This window comes from Scardinius erythrophthalmus (assembly GCF_964197995.2).
Source record: "Scardinius erythrophthalmus genome assembly, chromosome: 15".
NCBI classification, from domain to species: domain Eukaryota; kingdom Metazoa; phylum Chordata; class Actinopteri; order Cypriniformes; family Leuciscidae; genus Scardinius; species Scardinius erythrophthalmus.
The window spans coordinates 10,441,250-10,461,748 of NC_138235.1; the positions used below are offsets into that span (position 1 = coordinate 10,441,250).

The 20,499-nt window shown below is 41.3% G+C and overlaps 1 protein-coding gene across 3 annotated transcripts in view; it reads right to left on the bottom strand.

Moving 5' to 3' along the window:
- Positions 1-3,689: 3,689 nt before the first annotated feature.
- top1b (DNA topoisomerase Ib) overlaps positions 3,690-20,499 on the bottom strand; it is a 42,408-nt gene continuing 25,598 nt past the window's right edge. For all 3 annotated transcript variants that reach the window (XM_081385771.1, XM_081385770.1, XM_081385769.1), the window contains exons 14-21: positions 19,943-20,086; positions 9,289-9,474; positions 9,113-9,181; positions 8,419-8,533; positions 6,187-6,314; positions 5,988-6,082; positions 5,691-5,840; positions 3,690-5,263 (exon numbers count right to left, since the gene is read on the bottom strand). In XM_081385771.1, coding sequence (XP_081241897.1) covers positions 5,161-5,263; positions 5,691-5,840; positions 5,988-6,082; positions 6,187-6,314; positions 8,419-8,533; positions 9,113-9,181; positions 9,289-9,474; positions 19,943-20,086 — 990 coding nt within the window. In that variant the 3' untranslated portion in view covers positions 3,690-5,160. The remainder of the gene's footprint in view (positions 5,264-5,690; positions 5,841-5,987; positions 6,083-6,186; positions 6,315-8,418; positions 8,534-9,112; positions 9,182-9,288; positions 9,475-19,942; positions 20,087-20,499) is intronic.

Here is a 20,499-nt window from a genome sequence, read left to right on the forward strand (position 1 = left end):
GCATACTTCTCTCAGAGTGTGGCTGTTTAACAGCATACTACAATACCGCACTTACGCTTTCTGTGTGTATAGCTACTAAGCACAGTATTTTCAGTATGAACCAGAAGACCTAGTCAATGTTTAGAAATACCATACTAGCAGAAACTGCACAGAGTACAAATCAAGTCACCTTCATTTATATAGCGCTTCTAACAATACTATTAAGTGTAAAATATGTATGTGACAGCAGAGAGAGCATTCAGTATGGCTATGTCCTTATCTTAAAGTGTGTAAAACAGATATGTGTATGCATTGTGGATGTTGAGAATAGCATACTACGCACCCAGCGGGCACCTTGATATCAATTTGACGTCAAAAGTTAATCAAGACTTGATCGAGATACTCCATATCATTTTAAGGTCAGTTTGAAAGGCAGTGTCTTCCGGTGGTAATTAGGTGAAAAGAAAAAGTTAATACCCACACTGAAATTGGTTTATGTACTGTGCAGGTCAGTATGTTTGACATTCAGTTTACATCAAATCAATGTCATGGATTGGTTTTGACGTCAATTTGATTTGCATATTTGACCATTTTTTTTACGTTGATTTTGACATCAATTTGATGTCTTTTCAACATCAATTGTAGTAGGCTACAGTACACTATAGTATACTGCACTACAATACCGCACTTACGCTTTCTGTGTGTATACTAAGCTAAGCAAAGTATTTTCAGTATGAACCGGATACTCCGTTGACTTAGACAATGTTCGGAAATACAATACTAGCATAAACTGCAGTGTGTACTGCCTACTATTTTGTGAAAAATATATATATGTGACAGAGCATTCAGAATGGCTATGTCCTGAATCAAATAAACAGACAGTATGCATTGTGGCTGTTTAGAATAGCATACTAGGCTACTGTACCACACATACGCTTTCTGTGTGTATAGCTACTAAGCACAGTATCTGAATTTTCAGTATGAACCGGATACCCCGTTGACCCAGACAATGTTTGGAAATACAATACTAGCATGCTGCTTACTATAAACTGCACAGTATACTGTCTATTTGTGCAAAATATATATGTGACAGAGTATTCAGTATAGCTGTGTCCAGAATCAAATTCGAGTTGCTTACTCTTTACTATGTGCTGCATAATATTGATAATTAGTTTGTGAAATAGTATGCATCCTGGCTGTTTGGAATAGCATACTATGGAAACCCCACATTTACGCTTCCTGCAATGTATGTGTATATGCACAAGATTTGAATTTTTGATATGAACTGGATACTCAGGTGACAAAGGCTGCGTCCGAAATCGCATACTCTCTTGAGTAGGTGTTTATTTAAGTAAGTAATTACTTCACAACCGCTAAAAGGGTATGTTATATATATATTATGAATGTGTGTAGTACGAATATAATCTGGACGTACTACATCCGCCATGTTGTCATTATCATGTGACCTACCAGCGTTACTTCACTACCATTCACACAATCCTCTCCAGTGGCCTGATGGGACAGTAAAGTGTCCATCGTATGCACACTTCAGCATCTCACCAGAAGAAGTAGGTCATCCAGGTACGTTTTACCTACTCTTTTATGAGTACTGTGAATTCAGGCACTTTTGTCACATACTGTTTTTCACCTACTAGTAGGGAAGTATGCGATTTCGGATGTTTTCGGCATGCAATACACGCATACTGTTTACTATACACTGCAGAGTATGCACTATATGCCAACTATTTTGTGTAAAAAATATGTGAAACAGTAAATGTGTGAAATAGTATGCATTATGACTGTTTGCAATAGCATACCACACTTACCATTGCTGCAATATATAGTGTGTGTGTACTATGCTCAGTATTTGAATTGTCTGTTTGAATTGAATGGACAGGAAAGTGTTTGGAATACAATATTATCATACTGATTACTATATACTGCCCAGTATGCACTGTGTAATGCCAACTATTTTGTGTATAAAGCATGTGAAATAGTATGCAGTACATGTTCAGAATGGAATACTAGTTGCCCTGTTCAGTATGTACTGTGTACTGCCTTCTTTTTAATGACAGGAAACTATGTAGAAACTATAAAACTAACAGCCAACATGAAACTATGTACAAGAAATATTAAATGAAACATTATAGCATTATAGAACAAGAAATGTTTTAAATAGTAATATACTACATTGTTGTCACACAAGCTCATTACATATTGACTAATTAAGATATATTTTTTAGCATTTTTATTGTCTGATCAAGACTAATGAGCCAAAAAACAAGAGTCGCAGCAATCTCTACTTATTTCCATATTAAACCAGGGTTTGAACTGAAACTGTTGGCTTTTTGATGGATGTCAATGGAGGAGAGGCTTTAATGCGCTGACTTTAGTGAGGAAACAGCTGATGACTTTACAAACTGACATCTTATCCTCTAAACTTCAATGTATTTACCATTACACATTCATTCTGAGGGAGCTGCGTTTGCAAGTTAAGTTACGAAACCTCATTGGGAATTAAGTTTTATTGATATTTTATTTAAAATGTAATAATAAATGGGTCATTCCTACTGTTTGGTGGATTTTGGACTGAACATTTTTTTTATTTTAGGTCTGTCGATAAGAAAAATTAGGTTATACCAGGCCTTAAGCTCAAGTATAACCTAATAATTCTGATCAAATGTTCCATGGGAACATATAACATAAAACATTTACTCACCCTGTAACATGACATTTTTACAATGCAAAGTATAACAGGATGGACCCTTTAAGCTAATGAAGCCCATTACTAGGTGGGAAAGAACAACATTGTAGCAAAAGATTAACATTTACCAGAAATTTTAAGTTATAAAATCTATGCAAAAAAAAGATAAAAAAAAAAAGATTTTTATGTGCAATGTAAATTGACACAACAGAGTGGACATGTTATAAATTACACCATTAGTTAGTCTTGTAGAAAAAGAGAGAAAATGTATGACTAATTCTAGTCACTAATAATGACTAGTTGCTTTCCCTCAAAGGAAATGATGTCACATCTAGCAAGTCATGTGGTTTAGGGCATATGCATAAGTAACAGGGTGGACTGGAGTTTGTCGGACAAACTAATTTAATGGTTTTACACAAAATAAATAGTTTTTTTGTCAAAGAGAATAAGTAAATTCACTAATTGAATTGCTAATCTAGAAATATATAACTAACTTTCATTTCAAAGTGAAGTTTGGAAAATATTATAGGGAACATTTGTCTGTCAAGTTTTATTTATTTATTTTATATTTACATTTCATGTCAAATATGCAGTATTGTTTCATGGGGGCATAAAACCCACTAAACTAAATATATTTAAATCTAAGCAGCAATTTTGCTAATCTGGTTTATTTCTGTTTTGGCTAGTATAGAGTTTGAGAATAGCCAGGAACTCGAACATTTAGTCGCAAATTGGCTGGCAAGTGAAAATGTAAATTTTAAAACCAAGTGAAATTTGTTATTAGTTTCACTTGGTCAATAGATTTCTGATTCTGAAACTCTTATAATCATAACCTTATTTTGTGTAGTTTTCTCACATGTTCTGCAAATCAAAACTGGTGCGCAGCATAATGTCACAGTATAGATGCATGCAATTGCACAATGCCCACATAGGAAGAGGTTATAAACCAAAGCCACAGATGCAGATCGCTGCCTTCACGACACATTCAGAGCACAAGGCACGGAGGATGTGACCTGAAAACCTTTATTCTAGGTTTACAAGGCTAAATGAACGAAAGTTGCAACAAGAAAAACTCTCTTTAGCTAAAGCTATTCTGTATAAATCTGTCCTTTATGCTTCAGTTTTCTCTAATATTGTCAGCAAAAAAACAAACCAATTCCACCTATCTGAGTGTCATATGTTTTGCATTCAAGACCCAATATCATTTCAGTTCCATTCTGCTTTAAATGTGGACGATACTGTAAAAAATTTCTATATGCATCAACGGACTTAAAAAGCAATCTTAAACTAAACTTGGTTTATCTTATGGATTACATGACGTTCACAAAAGGACTGTGCAAACTGTTGACGTCTTACAACACTATTGCGAAGCAAAACCAACATTCAAGCTTACATTATAATATTGCCCAATAAATTATGAAAAATGAGGATGTTTCATGGCGTGATTTATCTTGCATATAACGTTTACAAAAAAGCCTGACCTCTAATCATGTGGCGTATGACTTCAGTGTCATTTATAGACATTAAAAAAGAAAGAAAAACAGTCCTATTCTCAGTTGGTATAAATAATAAGCTAGGATTTGTATTTATTTATTAACTTAAAAACGTAAGAACTTAAGCTTAAAAAGTCCAACTACGTCACATATTTACAGTATGATCTTCTTAAAAACTGTAAGCAGGACTTTACAAGACTTTTAATTACAGATTTCTATAAACACATCAAAGCGGCCAGACAGTTGACAGTGCATATCATGGACTTTTTCTGAATCATTTATGGATTCATAATTTAAGTGGAATATTTTTTTTTATATATATTGTATATGCTTAATCTAAATAGGGCTGTGCAACATATAAATAATTTTGCTTTCACGAGAAACTGTTATACCACAGAAACTGCACAGAAACGAAACGCACAATTAAAAGGACGGACAGTGCTAAACAGAGGGATAATCACTATAATGAAAAGCGACACATTCTCTTGTTAAAATACAGCTCTTTACACACATTAAAAACAAAATGTACATCCCTGATAGAAATATTAAAATAACAAACATTCACATTTGTTCACGTCGCCTCATCATGACATTCGTGCCTCTGATTGTTTTTCTTTATATTTGCCAGCTAAAACATTTATTTACATGATTTTTAATTACGCATTTCTTATTTCACTTACGGACTATTAAAAATGATATTAAAATATACAATTCATCAATACATCTGAAGGCTAAAGCCAAAGGATGCTAAAACTGAAGGCATGGTATGAAACATTGGCAGCTTTTCTTGTAAAAAGACGTGGTGTTCAGCAAGGCTCGGTAACAGGCCCGTTTTCTTTTCAAATAGCGCAAGTTAAACACATAACCACTGAACTAATGTGCGGCCTTATGTTTTACTTTAAATTCATCTATCCTTAACTGATCAAATCACAAGCAAAAATATGATTAAATCGTGATAAACACAGCAACAATATAAAATAAACTCTAAAACTCAAAGTCCTCATCTGCCATGTCGATAGCCCAGGCAAACTTCTCTCGCTGTGTTTTGTTGTAGATCTTCTCAATGGAGACTCCCCATTTTTTGCACCTGTGGACGGACAAAAGTGGTAAACAAGAGATCACGGCTGAAGAAAATCTCTTTCACAAACGCACATTTAGCATGAGTAAAGGTCAAAGGATTGTTTCCCACGCTTTTCCAAAAACAAAACTGGTGAGCATTGTGTCACAGTAAGGGAGTTTTTCCCAAAAACAAGCCAAGAGGTGGGCTGATGACAGTACACACAGAGGCACAGACCCTTGTTGGGCCTAAACCGCCACTGTTTCCCATCCACGGACATTACAAACAAGAGGAAAACTGCCAGAGCCCATTGTTCCTGCCTGCATGTTTTTCCCCTCGAAAGGACTTAAGCAACCTACAGTATATCTACACTACGAACACTAAAGGAAAAGTACTAGAATCAATCGTGGCGAAGTTCACTATGAATGCTCACAGAGACGGCATGTCTTCCTCTTACCAGGCGACTGAGATCCGTGGGTCCAGGTAGTTGAGTTTAGACGTGCCTAATGCGATCTGTTTATTCTCCTCGCGGTCTGTGGCCTGAACCTCCAGCTTCATGAGCTGTTCAGAGATCCTCTCCACTGCTCTCTTCCTCATGTCCACCGCCCTCCAAGAAAAACACACACGTTTATCATGGCTCTGATGTAACATTACACACTTTTTATTACCCGTGCCGTTAACACTTATTAGATCAGTTTCCAGTTCAGTTCAATTAAATGAGGAATAAACTGTCAGCCAGTCGAAGCTTGCTTACTTTTTACTTTTCTCATCGCGAAGCGTCTTGGCGTCGGCTTTGGCTGCTTTATGCTCCTTCCTGGCAGCAGAGAGCTGTTTCTTTTTCTCGTCTATCTACAGAACAATATGATACCATTACACAAAAGGTTTCCCCCTTTACTGATGACAGACAAAATAGTCCCGAATTCACATTACTCGTGATTTTAAATCACTCTCACCTTGATCTGCAAATTCTGCATGGATTTCTCAAAGGTTTTGGGTGGCGCCCTCTGGTGGTTACAGAGGAGAGCCACGGCTCGGTTCGCTCTGTTATACGAGAGGATCTTCTCAGTGATGTTCTCATCAGCTGTAACAATCAGCATGAAGGGCGCTTGAAGTAATTTAATTCATTTAAATACAATATTTAACCCCTTAACTGTCACCCCCCTTTTTGAGAATGGATATTAAAATGCACTATTCAAACTTAAAAGGTTGTAATTCAAGAATGCTTTGGAATATAGACCTAAGTTTGTTTTAAAGGGGACATATCATGCTAAATCCACTTTTTTAGCCCTTAAATGCATTTTGTTGTATATTTGGAGTGTTTAGAAGTACAGAAAATATGAAATTATTCTCTTCAGGTGCTTCGTTGATATCTTTATATTCTGTTTTGGTCATATTTTTCAACCTGTTCCGATTTTTCTGTTATCTATGACGTTTTGTGAACTAATACGTCACAGTATTTGCAGCGGAACTGCCAAATAAGGACATTGACTCCCGGCCCAACACTTCGAGCAATCCGCCATTTCTATTTCTCACTGCAATTTTGTAGTCCAAGCTAAAGGATGCAGAAGTTACGAGAGGGTAAGTTAAAATGTTTGGTTGTTGGATGTAGTAACCCACACACTTCATTACACCGTCTAATGTAGATGAACTGCCGCGCTTGTGACAGGGCGCATGTTTAACTGAAAGAACGAGCAGAGAGAGAGAGAGAGACCCGGTCGCGCGCGCGCTCACTCTCTCTCTCTTCAGAGCCAGACGAACGTGTAAACAAGACATCACCGTCTCCAAACTAGACGCTGTCTTGCTCTCTCTCCCTCGCACATATTAATCAAAATAAATCGACACGGTGGTAAAAGGTCGGAAGACCAAAGTTTCATGTGTAAATACAGTACACACCATTGCGATACATCCATATGAAGACGTTGTTCTGCAGATTCGTCGTCTTCATTTTCATCTCGCTCCGGCTCTGACTCTGGCTCGAACATGTAAGGCTGGATGGACAAGTCTTCCGTTGTTGACATTTTGTTAATAACGTGTGAATAAAAAGTTTCTGTGCCGCTAGATAATCGTATCTCTGCTATCAAACTACAAAAATGGCTGAACGGGGTGGAGTTGAACCTCTGCAACCTGTAGAGGGGCGGGGTATGAAGTGTCTCAGTTGTATTTAAAGAGACCGCACCAAAACGAGTTGCTCTCAGACGCACCTCAGAAAAGGGGTAGAAAAGGGGGCCTGTGGAGCTATAATAATGAGGAATTCAGACCCAAGCATTGCAGTTCCGCTTTATATAGACTACAAATGTATGATTTATATGTAAAAAGGAACAATTTAAAAGCATGATATGTCTCCTTTAAAGAAAACACTCAGCAGGTTATTACTGAAGTGAAAGCACTTCAATAAAATGAAGTATGTAAAAGTTATGGAAGTTTAAATTTACAGTAAATCTAATATACTGTACTCAATGTTTTTTTCTTTTATATAAAATATATACTTTTAAAATTAAAGCCATATATCTAACCAAGTTGTGTTCCAAATTTGAAGTTGATATCACAAAAAATGAAGTTCCCATGAGATTTTATTTAGGCGTATTACCAAAAATAGCCACCGGGTGACATACATTCCATTGTATTTAATTGTATGCATTCTGCCATAACAAATTAATAAAGTTCTGTCCAAATATCACTTCTGTCACAAAATATGAAACCTTGAGACTCAAGGTATGAAACCTTCTGACAATATTTTGATTCTGACGGTTTTGATCATAAATTATGAAACAAGATGACACCAAAAAGGGGAGGAGCCTGATAAAATCATTTAGAGTACCGTTTCTATGGAAACGCAATCGGTTTTCACAGGATGAATTCTGAGTTTGTAAGCTTTCAAATGATACCTAATTTACGATAACTACTAAAATATGTGATGTAATAAAAAAAGGCAATAAAATATTAAATTTTAGAGGATAATATATATATTATACTTTTTAGAGGATATTATTTTATATTTTTTTTACTGACAAATACTAGATTAAATGTTTTATTATGAACTTTTAGCATGAAAACCAAAGTTTCAATTATTAAAAGTGTGTGCGTCGACTTTTCGTCGACAGCGAAACTGCTAAATTGTTGAGATATTCTCAAATAATTCACCATGTACATAGATATGGAAAAGAGGAGAGGAGAGAGAGACTCACGGCTGGTCAGTTCTTTGAGTTGCTGTTGAAGGGTAATGGACGCGTTGTAAGTGCGAAACACTTTCGCCGTCAACCCATCCATCAACTCCTGGAGGTGTTTATTCAGGATTGATGTCTGAGGAACAGCAGACGGCGCATGTCACATTGACCCTATAAACCTACTGTATCATATTTAATACAGGAATTTCTATGGCCTCTAAATGATCACCATGACCAAAACTTTCATTTGTTAATCTCTCAATCATCATTGTATTGCATTATATGTTATAAAACTACAGAACTTTAATCATAAAACTAAGCTTTTAAATATCAACCAAGACAATTTAGAGATATAGAGTGACGACTGATATTTATGTGTATATATATGTATCTGCTATACTATTATGAAGATCTCACTGATTTACATTACAACCATTCAGAATTTCATCTTACATTTTCACAATATAAATATCAGCAGCTGCCACAAATTATTTTACTAAATAAAATAAATACTTCTCACTGTATATATGAGCCATAAAAGCCTGATGTCTCAAATATGATACTCAACAAAAAACACATGTGTAAACCTTATTTTTGAATATTTTGCATAAAGGTTCAATAAATGTACATTTAAAAAATATATATATATGATTTAATACGTCAGGCTCTAAAGATGCACACCAGGAATGATGATGTTCAGGGTGAAATGTCTTACGTTGAGCCGGTCAAACAGATCGTCTTCCGGCTGCTTGTTTTCAAGAAATAACTGTAGGTTTTTAAAGACCTAACACAACAAAAATATATTTATTTGTTAGTTATAAACATTGAAAAACATTCCCTCCCTCCCCATAATCCAGATTTACATATCAACAATGTCTCTCTCTCTCTTACTCTTTTCTCCACTGGGATTTTGTTGTAGTAACGGATGGAGTCTTTCCCCAGGAAGTCGAACTCCACCACGAAGTCCTGTCGGTCGAGCTGAGGGTAGAGCTTGATGTGCTCGACGCGCAGAGAGCAGCAGCCCACCGTATCAGCCGTCTCCCCCTCGTCCTTCTCATTACCAGCCCTCAGAGCCAGCTGCACAACACACACACACACACACACACACACACACACACAATGGACAATTCTTATTTTTTATAATGAAATATTGCAATGTTTATCCAAACTGATTTATCTGTGAACATCATTGTTTTTCACCCATGTGCCTCATAATCTTGAATCAGAATAACTTCCTCTTGGCACCTCTTCTCTGATGACGAGGGCGGGGCAACCTGTCACTCACATCTGATCCACCAATAGCAAATCACAACCATCCAATCATTTCCTAATCTACAAAGATCAAGTCCCGCCCTACATTTATTCTTGTTTGAGAAGCTGTTTCACTGAGTTATATGTCACAATAGGAACAGCTTCAAACATTAAAGCTGCAAGCAGCGATGAAAAGGGCCCTCACACCCGTGCCACCGCCGCCCGGCGCCTTTAGGAACACAGAGCACGGTGGGCAGTATGTAAATATAGGAGGACTGTGTTAAGGTAATTTGTATTTGCCACACTTCCTGCTACCAGCAGGTGGCACTATTGCTATAACCAAATATGAGCACGGTCATGTGTTCAGGACAGGACTCTTATCAAACAAGTGAAGTTTGGGGCAGATTGGACATTGTATGCCTGAGTTACTGCAGGCTATCTGTGGTTGCCTAGCAACAACTGCAAGCAACTTTAATATTGATACTTTGCACGTAGTCTCGCGTAGCCAGACCTTCAGACTGACGGCAGAAGGTCTGGAATTCATAGCAGCTTTCTTTGGCCAAGGCCCGCCCATAAGGCCGTTTGACCGACATGTCAAACAACCAATTACAGTTCGTTTCGTTCAGCGTCACGTTTCGGGGCGTGGAAATGTCCCCACAACAACAGACCGGCGTGCAACAAGTCAGTCAGCATATAAAATCAAAGAAGGAGAAGAAAACAAGCAGTAAGTCATTGATCTGTTCGTGCACGTATACTTTTGAGAATCCTACGTTTAGCTGATCTTGATAAATGCTCATTGTCACTCATGTAAACACACCAGTTTTTCTTCCGCAATCACACGTCTGCGCTTTGTTTCCCGACAGACCGAAAATAAACGCGACACTCGCGCCCCCCGGAAATCCGATAAAATTCAACCAATCAGATGACGACTTCGACATTCCTGAAGTGTTTCCAGTTAAGTGTACCATAAGCATCAGACGTTTAGCCAACGTTCCGTGGGCGTGACGTCTGAGGCTGAGACTACTTTGCACGTGACGTCAGTTGTACTGGCTGGCGGGCAAGAACGTCATTCTCTAGCAACGAAAACCAGTAAACTAATCAAGGATCTTGCCAGGACGTTGCCAGTTTTAATATACAAAAGTTGGTGTTTTGAGGTGTACACGACATGCCAGATAGTTGTTGTGCGATTGGATGCACTTTGTTGCCCGCCAGATATCACGTGACTGCAAGTATCAATAGAACTTATCTGATGATGCATATATAACCCAAAGGCTGAAATTGGGTGTGCACATCTACATTTGTCAGGCCGCCGAGGACACGCCATTCGACGAAAACTCAAGATCTTCGCAATTTAACGCCGCTAAGGCATTAATATTACACTCACCAAATTTGAAGAGGATCAGATCAAAACTGTAGGAGGAGTTAATTAAAATACAACATCAGGAAATGGCAAAAACTGCACAAAATCTGAGAGGAAGTTCAAAAGAGCTGACTTCCTGTTGTGTTTCGGGGCTACGCTCTGTGGAATAACAAATTTAAGAATCTATTTCAGATATGCTTCCTTACATAACATCACGGTGAAGAATATTGCACGAATGATTCTGCTCAGCAAAGTTGCCATTCCTGTTTTCTAATGGCTCTTGGAGTCCCAGTTCCACTCAGACTGATGGGATTAGCGTCTATGCAATTGGTATGATAGTGTTATGCTGATTGGGCCTGTTTCTCTTGATTGGGCAGAATAGTTGAGCAGCCAGATAACCTGCCTAACGGGTTTTCGCTTGATAGAATCAACTCCTCCCTACCTTTTGTATGCTTTGTTTGAGTTTGTCTCCATCTCCAGAAGTCCCTCCTCCTAAAATTCCTATAAGATACCATGTAAAGTTACTTTAGATTAGCCTGTTGGATGAACTGCAGCAACGCACAGCGAAGTTCTCAATAAAGAATAACTTCTGTTTGAACGCGATCCCAACGTCTTCGATTCTGAGTTTCCAACAGCTCCAAGAGACTTTTTTGTAGGTACTGGGTCATTACATGTATGTACCGGATTTCATACCTGTACGTGAAACGTAGAGCCGGGGCAATAATGTAGGGGGGCCCGCCCAATTCTGAAACCCATATCACACGTAAATTTTCACCACTTCTGAAGCGTGTGCAAAGTTTCATGAGTTTTCGAGCATGTTTAGGCCCTCAAAAAAGCGATTCACTTTGGAGAAGAAGAAGAAGAAGAAGAAGAAGAAGAAACGGAGCAAAAACAATAGGGTCCTCTCACCATCGGTACTCGGGCCCTTATATGTTATATCAAGGGGTGCATATAACTGGTGCACATGAGTGGTAGAAAACGTGGAGGGAAGCACTTTTGATGACCAACATTTTTGGGGACAGGGACACGTTTACTTACTGGATTAGGATTTTCTCCCTCTCTGGTAAGATAGCAATCATGAGCAATCATGTGTTCATTAATTATTGGGAGTGCATCGGATCGCAGTCGATCTGTGATCCGTACGGACCAGCTGCCCCACGGTTCGGCACGCATGTGATTCGCGGATTAGCTGCTAAGTTTAACCATAACAGAGTGAACGTTTATCATTTGGACGTGTTTTGTCTTGCCAATTCACACATTCAAATGATTTTAAACACTTAAGAAGAGGCGAATATCAGGACTCGCGCTTTTATCTGTGCGCACGCAGAGAGAGAGAGAGAGACGAGTTTCAGACAGCAACACTGAATTGATTCCTCTTTCACATTTACTTGCGCTTGAACGGACACATACACACAAAATGATGTCAAAACACTGTCTCGACAAGTATTCTCTTGGTTATGTCATAGACATAGACTTTTCAAGTGAAAAGTTGAGAAAGAAACCGGATGTGTGTCAGTATATTTGGTCTTAAAGTGACAGCAGCCTAATATTCCTACTGTTGTTTGTGTCATTACTGTTAATAAAATAAAATAAAATAAACTTATTCGTCATCATCATCATCTACCATGTTCGTGTGCCGCGTAAAATGTGTGTAACAACCTCCAAATCCACCAAAAAAAGTGATGTGCACCCCTGGTTATATCATTAGTTCTCAACTGGAAGGTTGGAGGTCTGTTCTGATGAGTTACAAAAAAATAACTATGCTAAATGTAAATAATTGTCACGTTGGTTTGCGTTTTCATGTTGTCACGGTTTTCAGATGCATTGTTTCCTTCTTGTCTCGTGCCTTTGTTATGTGTGTGTGTGTCTGTGTCGCGTGGGTTGGGCGTGGCCCATACAATCATTCATTCATTCAATCTCTAATCAGCTCGGCGCCAGCTGCAACTCATCTCCATAGCCTATTTATACTCACCGGTTTCTTCTCTCCACTGTCAGATCGTTGTCGATGTCTAGATGTCTGGTGTTCCTCGTCTGTGATCGTGTGGTGTTGTTCGAGTTTCCTGTTACCTGTTCCAGTTCGTGTTCACGTCGGATTCATCATCATCATCATCATCACATCACCCTGCACCAGCTCATCTCTCTGTGTTTGGCCATCGAGGTCCCTGCGCTGCCCACCCACCAGTGTTGTTTGCTGCCTCTGTTTAACCTTGCCTCTAATAAAGAGTTGACTGCACCTGCTTTTGCTTCCTCGTTAATCCAGCATGACAGAACGATCTGACCACAGCATGGAAGCAGCGGGCGGAGCTCAGATCGCCATGGAGGCTTTCATCAATCGCAGTATTCAACGCATGGATGCCCAGGAGGACGGGCTGAACAACACTGGTCGCGCGGTTCAAGCTCTGGTGGCGCAGGTGTCCGAGCTCACCCAGCAGATCCAACAGCTGCGTGTTCCCACTGCGCCACCCACACCGGCCGCTCCCCCTATACCATCTGATCCTCTCTCCCAGTCGGAACCTCGTCTGCCTGCACCCGAGAGGTATGCCGGAGAACCCAGTTTCTGTCGAGCGTTCCTGAATGCATGTTCTTTGCACTTTGCTTTACAGCCTAGAACCTTCAACAATGAGCGAGCCAAAGTCGCCTTTGTGCTGTCACTACTGACTGGGAGAGCGGCACTTTGGGGGACGGCGGTGTGGGAGAACCAAGACCCTTGCTGCGCGTCGTTCCAGGCACTCTCCGCCGCCATGAAGCAAGTGTTCGACCGGGCGGTCACGGGAAGAGAGGCGGCAAGAGTACTCGCCGAGCTTCGTCAGGGTGATCGCTCGGTATCGGATTATTCGATCGAATTCCGGACCCTCGCGGCAGAGTGCCGATGGAACGACGAGGCGCAGTGGGACATGTTCCTGCATGGGCTGGCTGACCGCGTCCAGAAGGAAATCTACGCCCTGGACCTGCCCACTACGTTGAACGGACTTATTGACTTAGCACTACGAGTGGATGCTAGACTGTCGAGAGTCGAGCGACATGCCCTTTCCAGTCGTTCATTTGGAGCTACAGAGAGTCTGCGGTCCAGCGGCATGGACGCGGTCAGCCCTACCCACGATCCCGAGCCCATGCAGGTAGGGCGAGCTCGGCTTTCCCGGGAGGAGAAGGAAAGGCGGAGGTCCCGTGGCCTTTGCCTTTACTGCGGCGGAGCGGGACATTTTTCCATCACGTGTCCGGTAAAAGGCCACGCCCGATAGTAACAGTGAGGCTACTATCGGGTGGGATCTCCGCCGAGAAGACCTCATCGACATCTACTCTCCTCCCGGTAAGACTAAGATGGTCAACACTTCAACACGACTGTCATGCACTATTGGACTCCGGGGCGGAAGGTAATTTTATGGACTACACTCTTGCACATAACCTCCAGATCCCCCTTCAGTCACTCCCTCAAGACATTTCTGTTCACGCTCTAAATGGTCAAGAACTTCCTATGATTTCACTCTCCACTGGTCCCATCACCCTCATCACGTCTGGTAACCACTCAGAGACTCTGTCATTTTACATCATGGATTCACCTCTTGCACCCATAGTACTCGGACATCCCTGGTTAACAAGACATAATCCCAAAGTGGACTGGCTCCGTAAATCTATCACGGAGTGGAGCACTGAGTGTCATGAGTCCTGTCTTTTGTCTGCCTGTTCGTCTGTTCCTATGTCTGTGTTACAGGAGGAAGCAGTGGATTTGTCTAACGTGCCCGCGGAGTACCACGACCTGAGGGAAGTGTTCAGTAAGTCTCGAGCTGCTTCTCTACCTCCGCATCGTCCCTACGACTGTGCCATAGATTTATTACCAGGTAAATCTCCGCCTAAGGGCAAGTTATATTCACTTTCTGCTCCAGAAAGGGAGGCCATGGAGAAATATATTTCTGATTCTCTAGCAACGAAGTTCATTCGCCCTTCCTCTTCTCCGGCGGGGGCGGGGTTCTTTTTCGTGGGGAAGAAGGATGGATCTCTGCGACCTTGTATTGACTACCGGGGGCTGAACAACATCACGGTAAAGAATACTTATCCTTTGCCGTTGATGTCTTCAGCTTTCGAGAGGTTGCAGGGAGCGTCACTTTTCACGAAATTGGATTTACGTAATGCTTATCATTTGGTCCGCATCAGGGAGGGGGATGAATGGAAGACTGCTTTTAACACCCCCAGGGGTCACTTTGAATACTTGGTCATGCCCTTCGGGTTGTCCAACTCCCCAGCAGTCTTCCAGGCTCTCGTCAATGACGTGCTGCGAGATATGGTCGATCAGTTCATATATGTTTACCTGGATGACATATTGATTTTTTCTTCTTCTCTCCAGGAACATGTGCAGCACGTCCGACGAGTGCTTCAGAGGTTGCTAGAGAATGGGCTTTTTGTCAAGGCGGAGAAATGCGAGTTCCACGCACAGTCGGTTCCATTTCTTGGGTACATCATTTCGTCTGAGGGAGTACGTATGGACCCTGATAAGGTTAAGGCTGTGGTGGAGTGGCCAATCCCAGATTCCCGCAAGGCCCTGCAGAGGTTTCTGGGATTCGCCAACTTTTACCGACGTTTCATTCGTAATTTCAGCCAACTAGCCGCACCTCTGACTGCCTTGACCTCCCCCAGAACTACGTTCAGGTGGTCAGACGCGGCTGAAGCCGCGTTTGCCAAACTGAAGAGCCGCTTCGTTTCGGCTCCCATTCTGATAGCCCCTGATTCTTCACGTCAGTTCGTGGTGGAGGTCGATGCGTCAGAGGTGGGGGTAGGTGCGGTGTTGTCCCAACGTTCTCTCACAGACGAAAAGATGCATCCCTGCGCGTTTTTATCTCATCGTTTGTCCTCTGCCGAACGTAACTATGACATTGGTAATAGGGAGTTGTTGGCAGTCAAGTTGGCGTTGGAGGAATGGCGTCACTGGTTAGAAGGGTCGGGGGTACCTTTTATCGTCTGGACCGATCACAAGAATTTGGAATACATTCGATCTGCTAAAAGACTGAACTCCAGGCAGGCTCGGTGGGCACTTTTTTTCGGTCGTTTTGATTTTACTCTATCGTACCGCCCGGGTTCTAAGAACATCAAACCCGATTCCTTATCTCGCATTTTTGATCGCTCCGAACGCCTGGTTACTCCCGAGTGCATTTTACCCGAGACCCTATTTGTCTCCACACTCACATGGGAGGTCGAGTCGAAGGTCAAGAAGGCCTTAGAAGGGGTAACGCCCCCGGTCGGTTGCCCACCGAACCGTTTATTTGTGCCGGAGGGATTACGGTCAGACGTTATTCAGTGGGGACATTGTTCCAACGTAGCCTGTCATCCAGGAGTGACTCGTACTAGTTTTCTGGTTAAACAACGATTCTGGTGGCCTCTCATGGCCCGGGACATTCACAGTTTTGTTTTGGCTTGCTCGGTTTGTGCCATTGGTAAGTCTTCCAATCGACCCCCAGATGGGTTACTTCAACCGCTGCCTGTCCCTTCGAGACCCTGGTCCCACATCGCGCTAGATTTTGTTACCGCCCTCCCACCCTCCCAGGGCAACACGGTAGTTTTGACCGTGGTGGACCGGTTCTCGAAGGCGACTCACTTTATTCCCTTGCCCAAATTACCCTCAGCCAAGGAGACAGCGGTGGCTGTCGTGGATCACGTCTTTCGTTTACATGGCCTTCCGATTGACGTGGTTTCCGACAGGGGACCCCAATTTGTGTCCAAATTTTGGAGAGAGTTTTGTAAACTACTGGGCGCGACTGTTAGTCTGTCCTCAGGGTTTCATCCCCAGAGCAATGGTCAAACCGAGAGAGCCAACCAGGATCTGGAGAGAATGTTGCGGTGTTTGGTATCCAAGAATCCTTCTTCCTGGAGTCAACAACTGTCTATGGTGGAGTACGCCCACAATACATTACCAGTGTCATCCACGGGTCTTTCTCCGTTTGAGTGTAGTGTAGGTTACCAGCCACCTATTTTTCCCAGTCTGGAGTCCGAAGTCGCGGTTCCCTCCGCACACGCCTTTGTCCAGAGGTGTCACCGCACCTGGACTAGAGCCCGTGAGACTCTACTCCAGGTGAGGTCGCGCACCAAGGCTAAAGCCGATCGCCACCGGTCGAAGCCTCCCGTATACGTCGTTGGTCAAAAAGTGTGGCTTTCTACTAAGAATATTCCTCTCCGCTCCGTATCGAATAAGCTCGCACCCAAATTTATTGGCCCGTTTTCTGTCACCAAGATCATTAGTCCGGTGGCAGTCCGCCTCAACCTTCCTCCCGCGTACAGGAGAATTCACCCCGCCTTCCATGTGTCCAAGATTAAGCCTGTGTTTCGATCAGCGATTAACCCGCCAGTTCCGGTTCCTCCCCCGCCGCGTCTCGTAGATGGGGAACCTACTTATTCGGTAAATCGTATTCTGGACTCTAGGCGGAGGGGACGCGGAGTCCAGTACTTGGTGGACTGGGAAGGTTACGGTGCGGAGGAGAGAAGTTGGGTTCCTACAAGAGACATTCTGGATCACTCCCTTATCGATGATTACAATCGACAGGTAAGGGAGTCTGGGGACGCCAGGAGGCGTTCCTAGGAGGGAGGGTACTGTCACGGTTTTCAGATGCATTGTTTCCTTCTTGTCTCGTGCCTTTGTTATGTGTGTGTGTGTCTGTGTCGCGTGGGTTGGGCGTGGCCCATACAATCATTCATTCATTCAATCTCTAATCAGCTCGGCGCCAGCTGCAACTCATCTCCATAGCCTATTTATACTCACCGGTTTCTTCTCTCCACTGTCAGATCGTTGTCGATGTCTAGATGTCTGGTGTTCCTCGTCTGTGATCGTGTGGTGTTGTTCGAGTTTCCTGTTACCTGTTCCAGTTCGTGTTCACGTCGGATTCATCATCATCATCATCATCACATCACCCTGCACCAGCTCATCTCTCTGTGTTTGGCCATCGAGGTCCCTGCGCTGCCCACCCACCAGTGTTGTTTGCTGCCTCTGTTTAACCTTGCCTCTAATAAAGAGTTGACTGCACCTGCTTTTGCTTCCTCGTTAATCCAGCATGACACATGTCTTTTATTCTGTAGTTTTCATCTTCATGGTTCCTGTTTGTCATGCGATTCCCTTATCCCAAACATGCGGGTTCCCGCCCAATTGGGTGGTTTTGAATTTGATTGTGCGGGTAAAAAAGGGTTTGGGCGGGTGGACAAAATTTGGGCTGGTTTGGGGTCAGTTCGATGGTTTTCAAACATCTACATTTTAAAGTCTAATTGGTTAAAAAACTAAACTAAAGTGTGCATGTAGTCCATAAAATCAGTCATCATGACATTACTGTAGGCTACACACACGCCCATGCAGAGTCAGCTGGCGTTGGTGTTGACATCACCGACGACGACGAGCACGCACTTTTAGCCAATCAGCGATCAGCAGGCAGACGCGATTGAGCGTGATAACTTGTAGCTGTATATTCAAGTGATCGCTAATGCCAAAGTGACATACTATACAGTAAGTTGTATCTACAGTAAAGAGTGAGATAGTGAGCAACACTAAAAACGTACACATGTGGTGGGAGATGACTCAATGGTGAATACAACTCTGAGAGGACAGCACAGTTGAATGACTAGAATTGAAATCAAATATGTGACGACTCCAGTCAATGTGGTCATGTTCACACTAGCCTAACCTGACATCTGCAACTTTTACACCATCCAGACTGCACTCTACTCGACCCTGACAGCTGCTGAAAATGGTTTGAGTCAACGATGAATCCGTTTTGACTGACAAATTCTGCGTTATGTTCTGCAGTGTGTACTTCCGAGGGCTAAAGTCATCGGTTCATTTCTTGATTGCCATTTTGACAGTGTCCATCTGGACATTTTAGTCATATTGGCTAATTATCCTTAATTATCGCCCTGTTTTGATCTGTTTTCCTGGAAAATTAATTTATTTTTTATTTTATTTCATCATCGTTATTTTGTTTTAAGGAGATACAAATTGTGCTATCAACCTTGAATGACATGGTAATGAAATTATATCACATTATTTTGGCAGTAAAATTTTGGGCGGTTTTTGGTGAGCTTTTGGCCTGGAAATCACCGTCCCAATCTGGCAACACTGCTTGGTTCATGTGTTATATTCTCAATGGTTCTAGTTTAATCAGTTGTTTTCTCATTGGTTCATTGTCTTTTTGTTCACAGGAGTTACTTGTTAGTCATTATTCATTGTGTGTATATATATATATATATATATATATATATATATATATATATATAAATATCCCTCATGTTTACCTTGTTCTTTATTGTGTGTTAATGTTGTTCCCTGTAACTGCTGTTTGGTGAGGTTTATGTTTACAAGTCAAGTTCACGGTTATGTTCATGTTCATGTTATTTTCTGCTTCAAGTCATGTTTAAAGTTATCGTTTTGTTTTGGTTCACTTTTGATTTTGGATTAATAAACTGGTCATAATTAGGGTTATCCCACTTTTACCAAGGATACAGGATCTATCACTGTTGATCTATTGCTAAACGTGCAACAAATAAATGCACTAGAAGTGATTAGACAGATGTCAACAAAAACAGCAGATATCAATGTTTAATTTATTATTATTATAATTAGAAATATTTTTATATTAAAAAATATATATATATTTTAGTAAACATTAGCCTACTTTAACAATATTAATGAATATGTCAATGTGAAATTAACATTTGATTAAGGACATTCTTGTTTACTAATAACTGGTTTTATGTTGGGCTACCAAGGGGGTCCTGACGAAAAAACACCTGAGGACCACTGATATATATTGTAAGAAAAAAATGATACTGTATGATATGTCCACTATATCTTACTTTAATGAGGATTCACCATTGCAGTTTTGTTTGCAGAAACTTTCCTTAATAGATGAAGAGGTACTTTTTAAAAGTAGTGATATAAACAGCAGAATGTGTGTAATGAAGTGAGACCTTGTCAATGAAGTAAAGTGCGACGGCTCTCTGTCTGATCCTCATCTCTTTACTCCTCCAGTCCTCCCGGTACTGCGCTCGGATCCGCTCCACACACTTCTTCAGCCGGCGCGCCGTCTCGTACTTCTGCCAGTCCTTCTCTCCCTGAGACACACACACAAAACCTTTACTAGAATTGAAGAGTTTCATTTTTACTGGAGTGAACTGGTTCATTTCATTGAACTGATTCCACAAATCATTTGAGTCACTCAAAAGTGTCAGAAGTTCCTCATTGGAATTTCATACGGTTTTAATAAATATATATTTTTCGCAGTACCATTAAAAAACTAGGGGTTGTTAAGATTTTTGAAAGAAGTCTCTTATGCTCATTTATTAAAACAATTAGTAAAAACAGAAATATTATTACATTATTATTTCAATTTAAAGTATCTGTTTTGAACAATTTGAAAATATAGTAAAATGTAATTTATTCCTGTGATCAAAGCTGAATTTTCAGCATCATTACTCCAGTGTCACATGATCCTTCAGAAATCATTCTAAAGCCGGGTTCACATGAT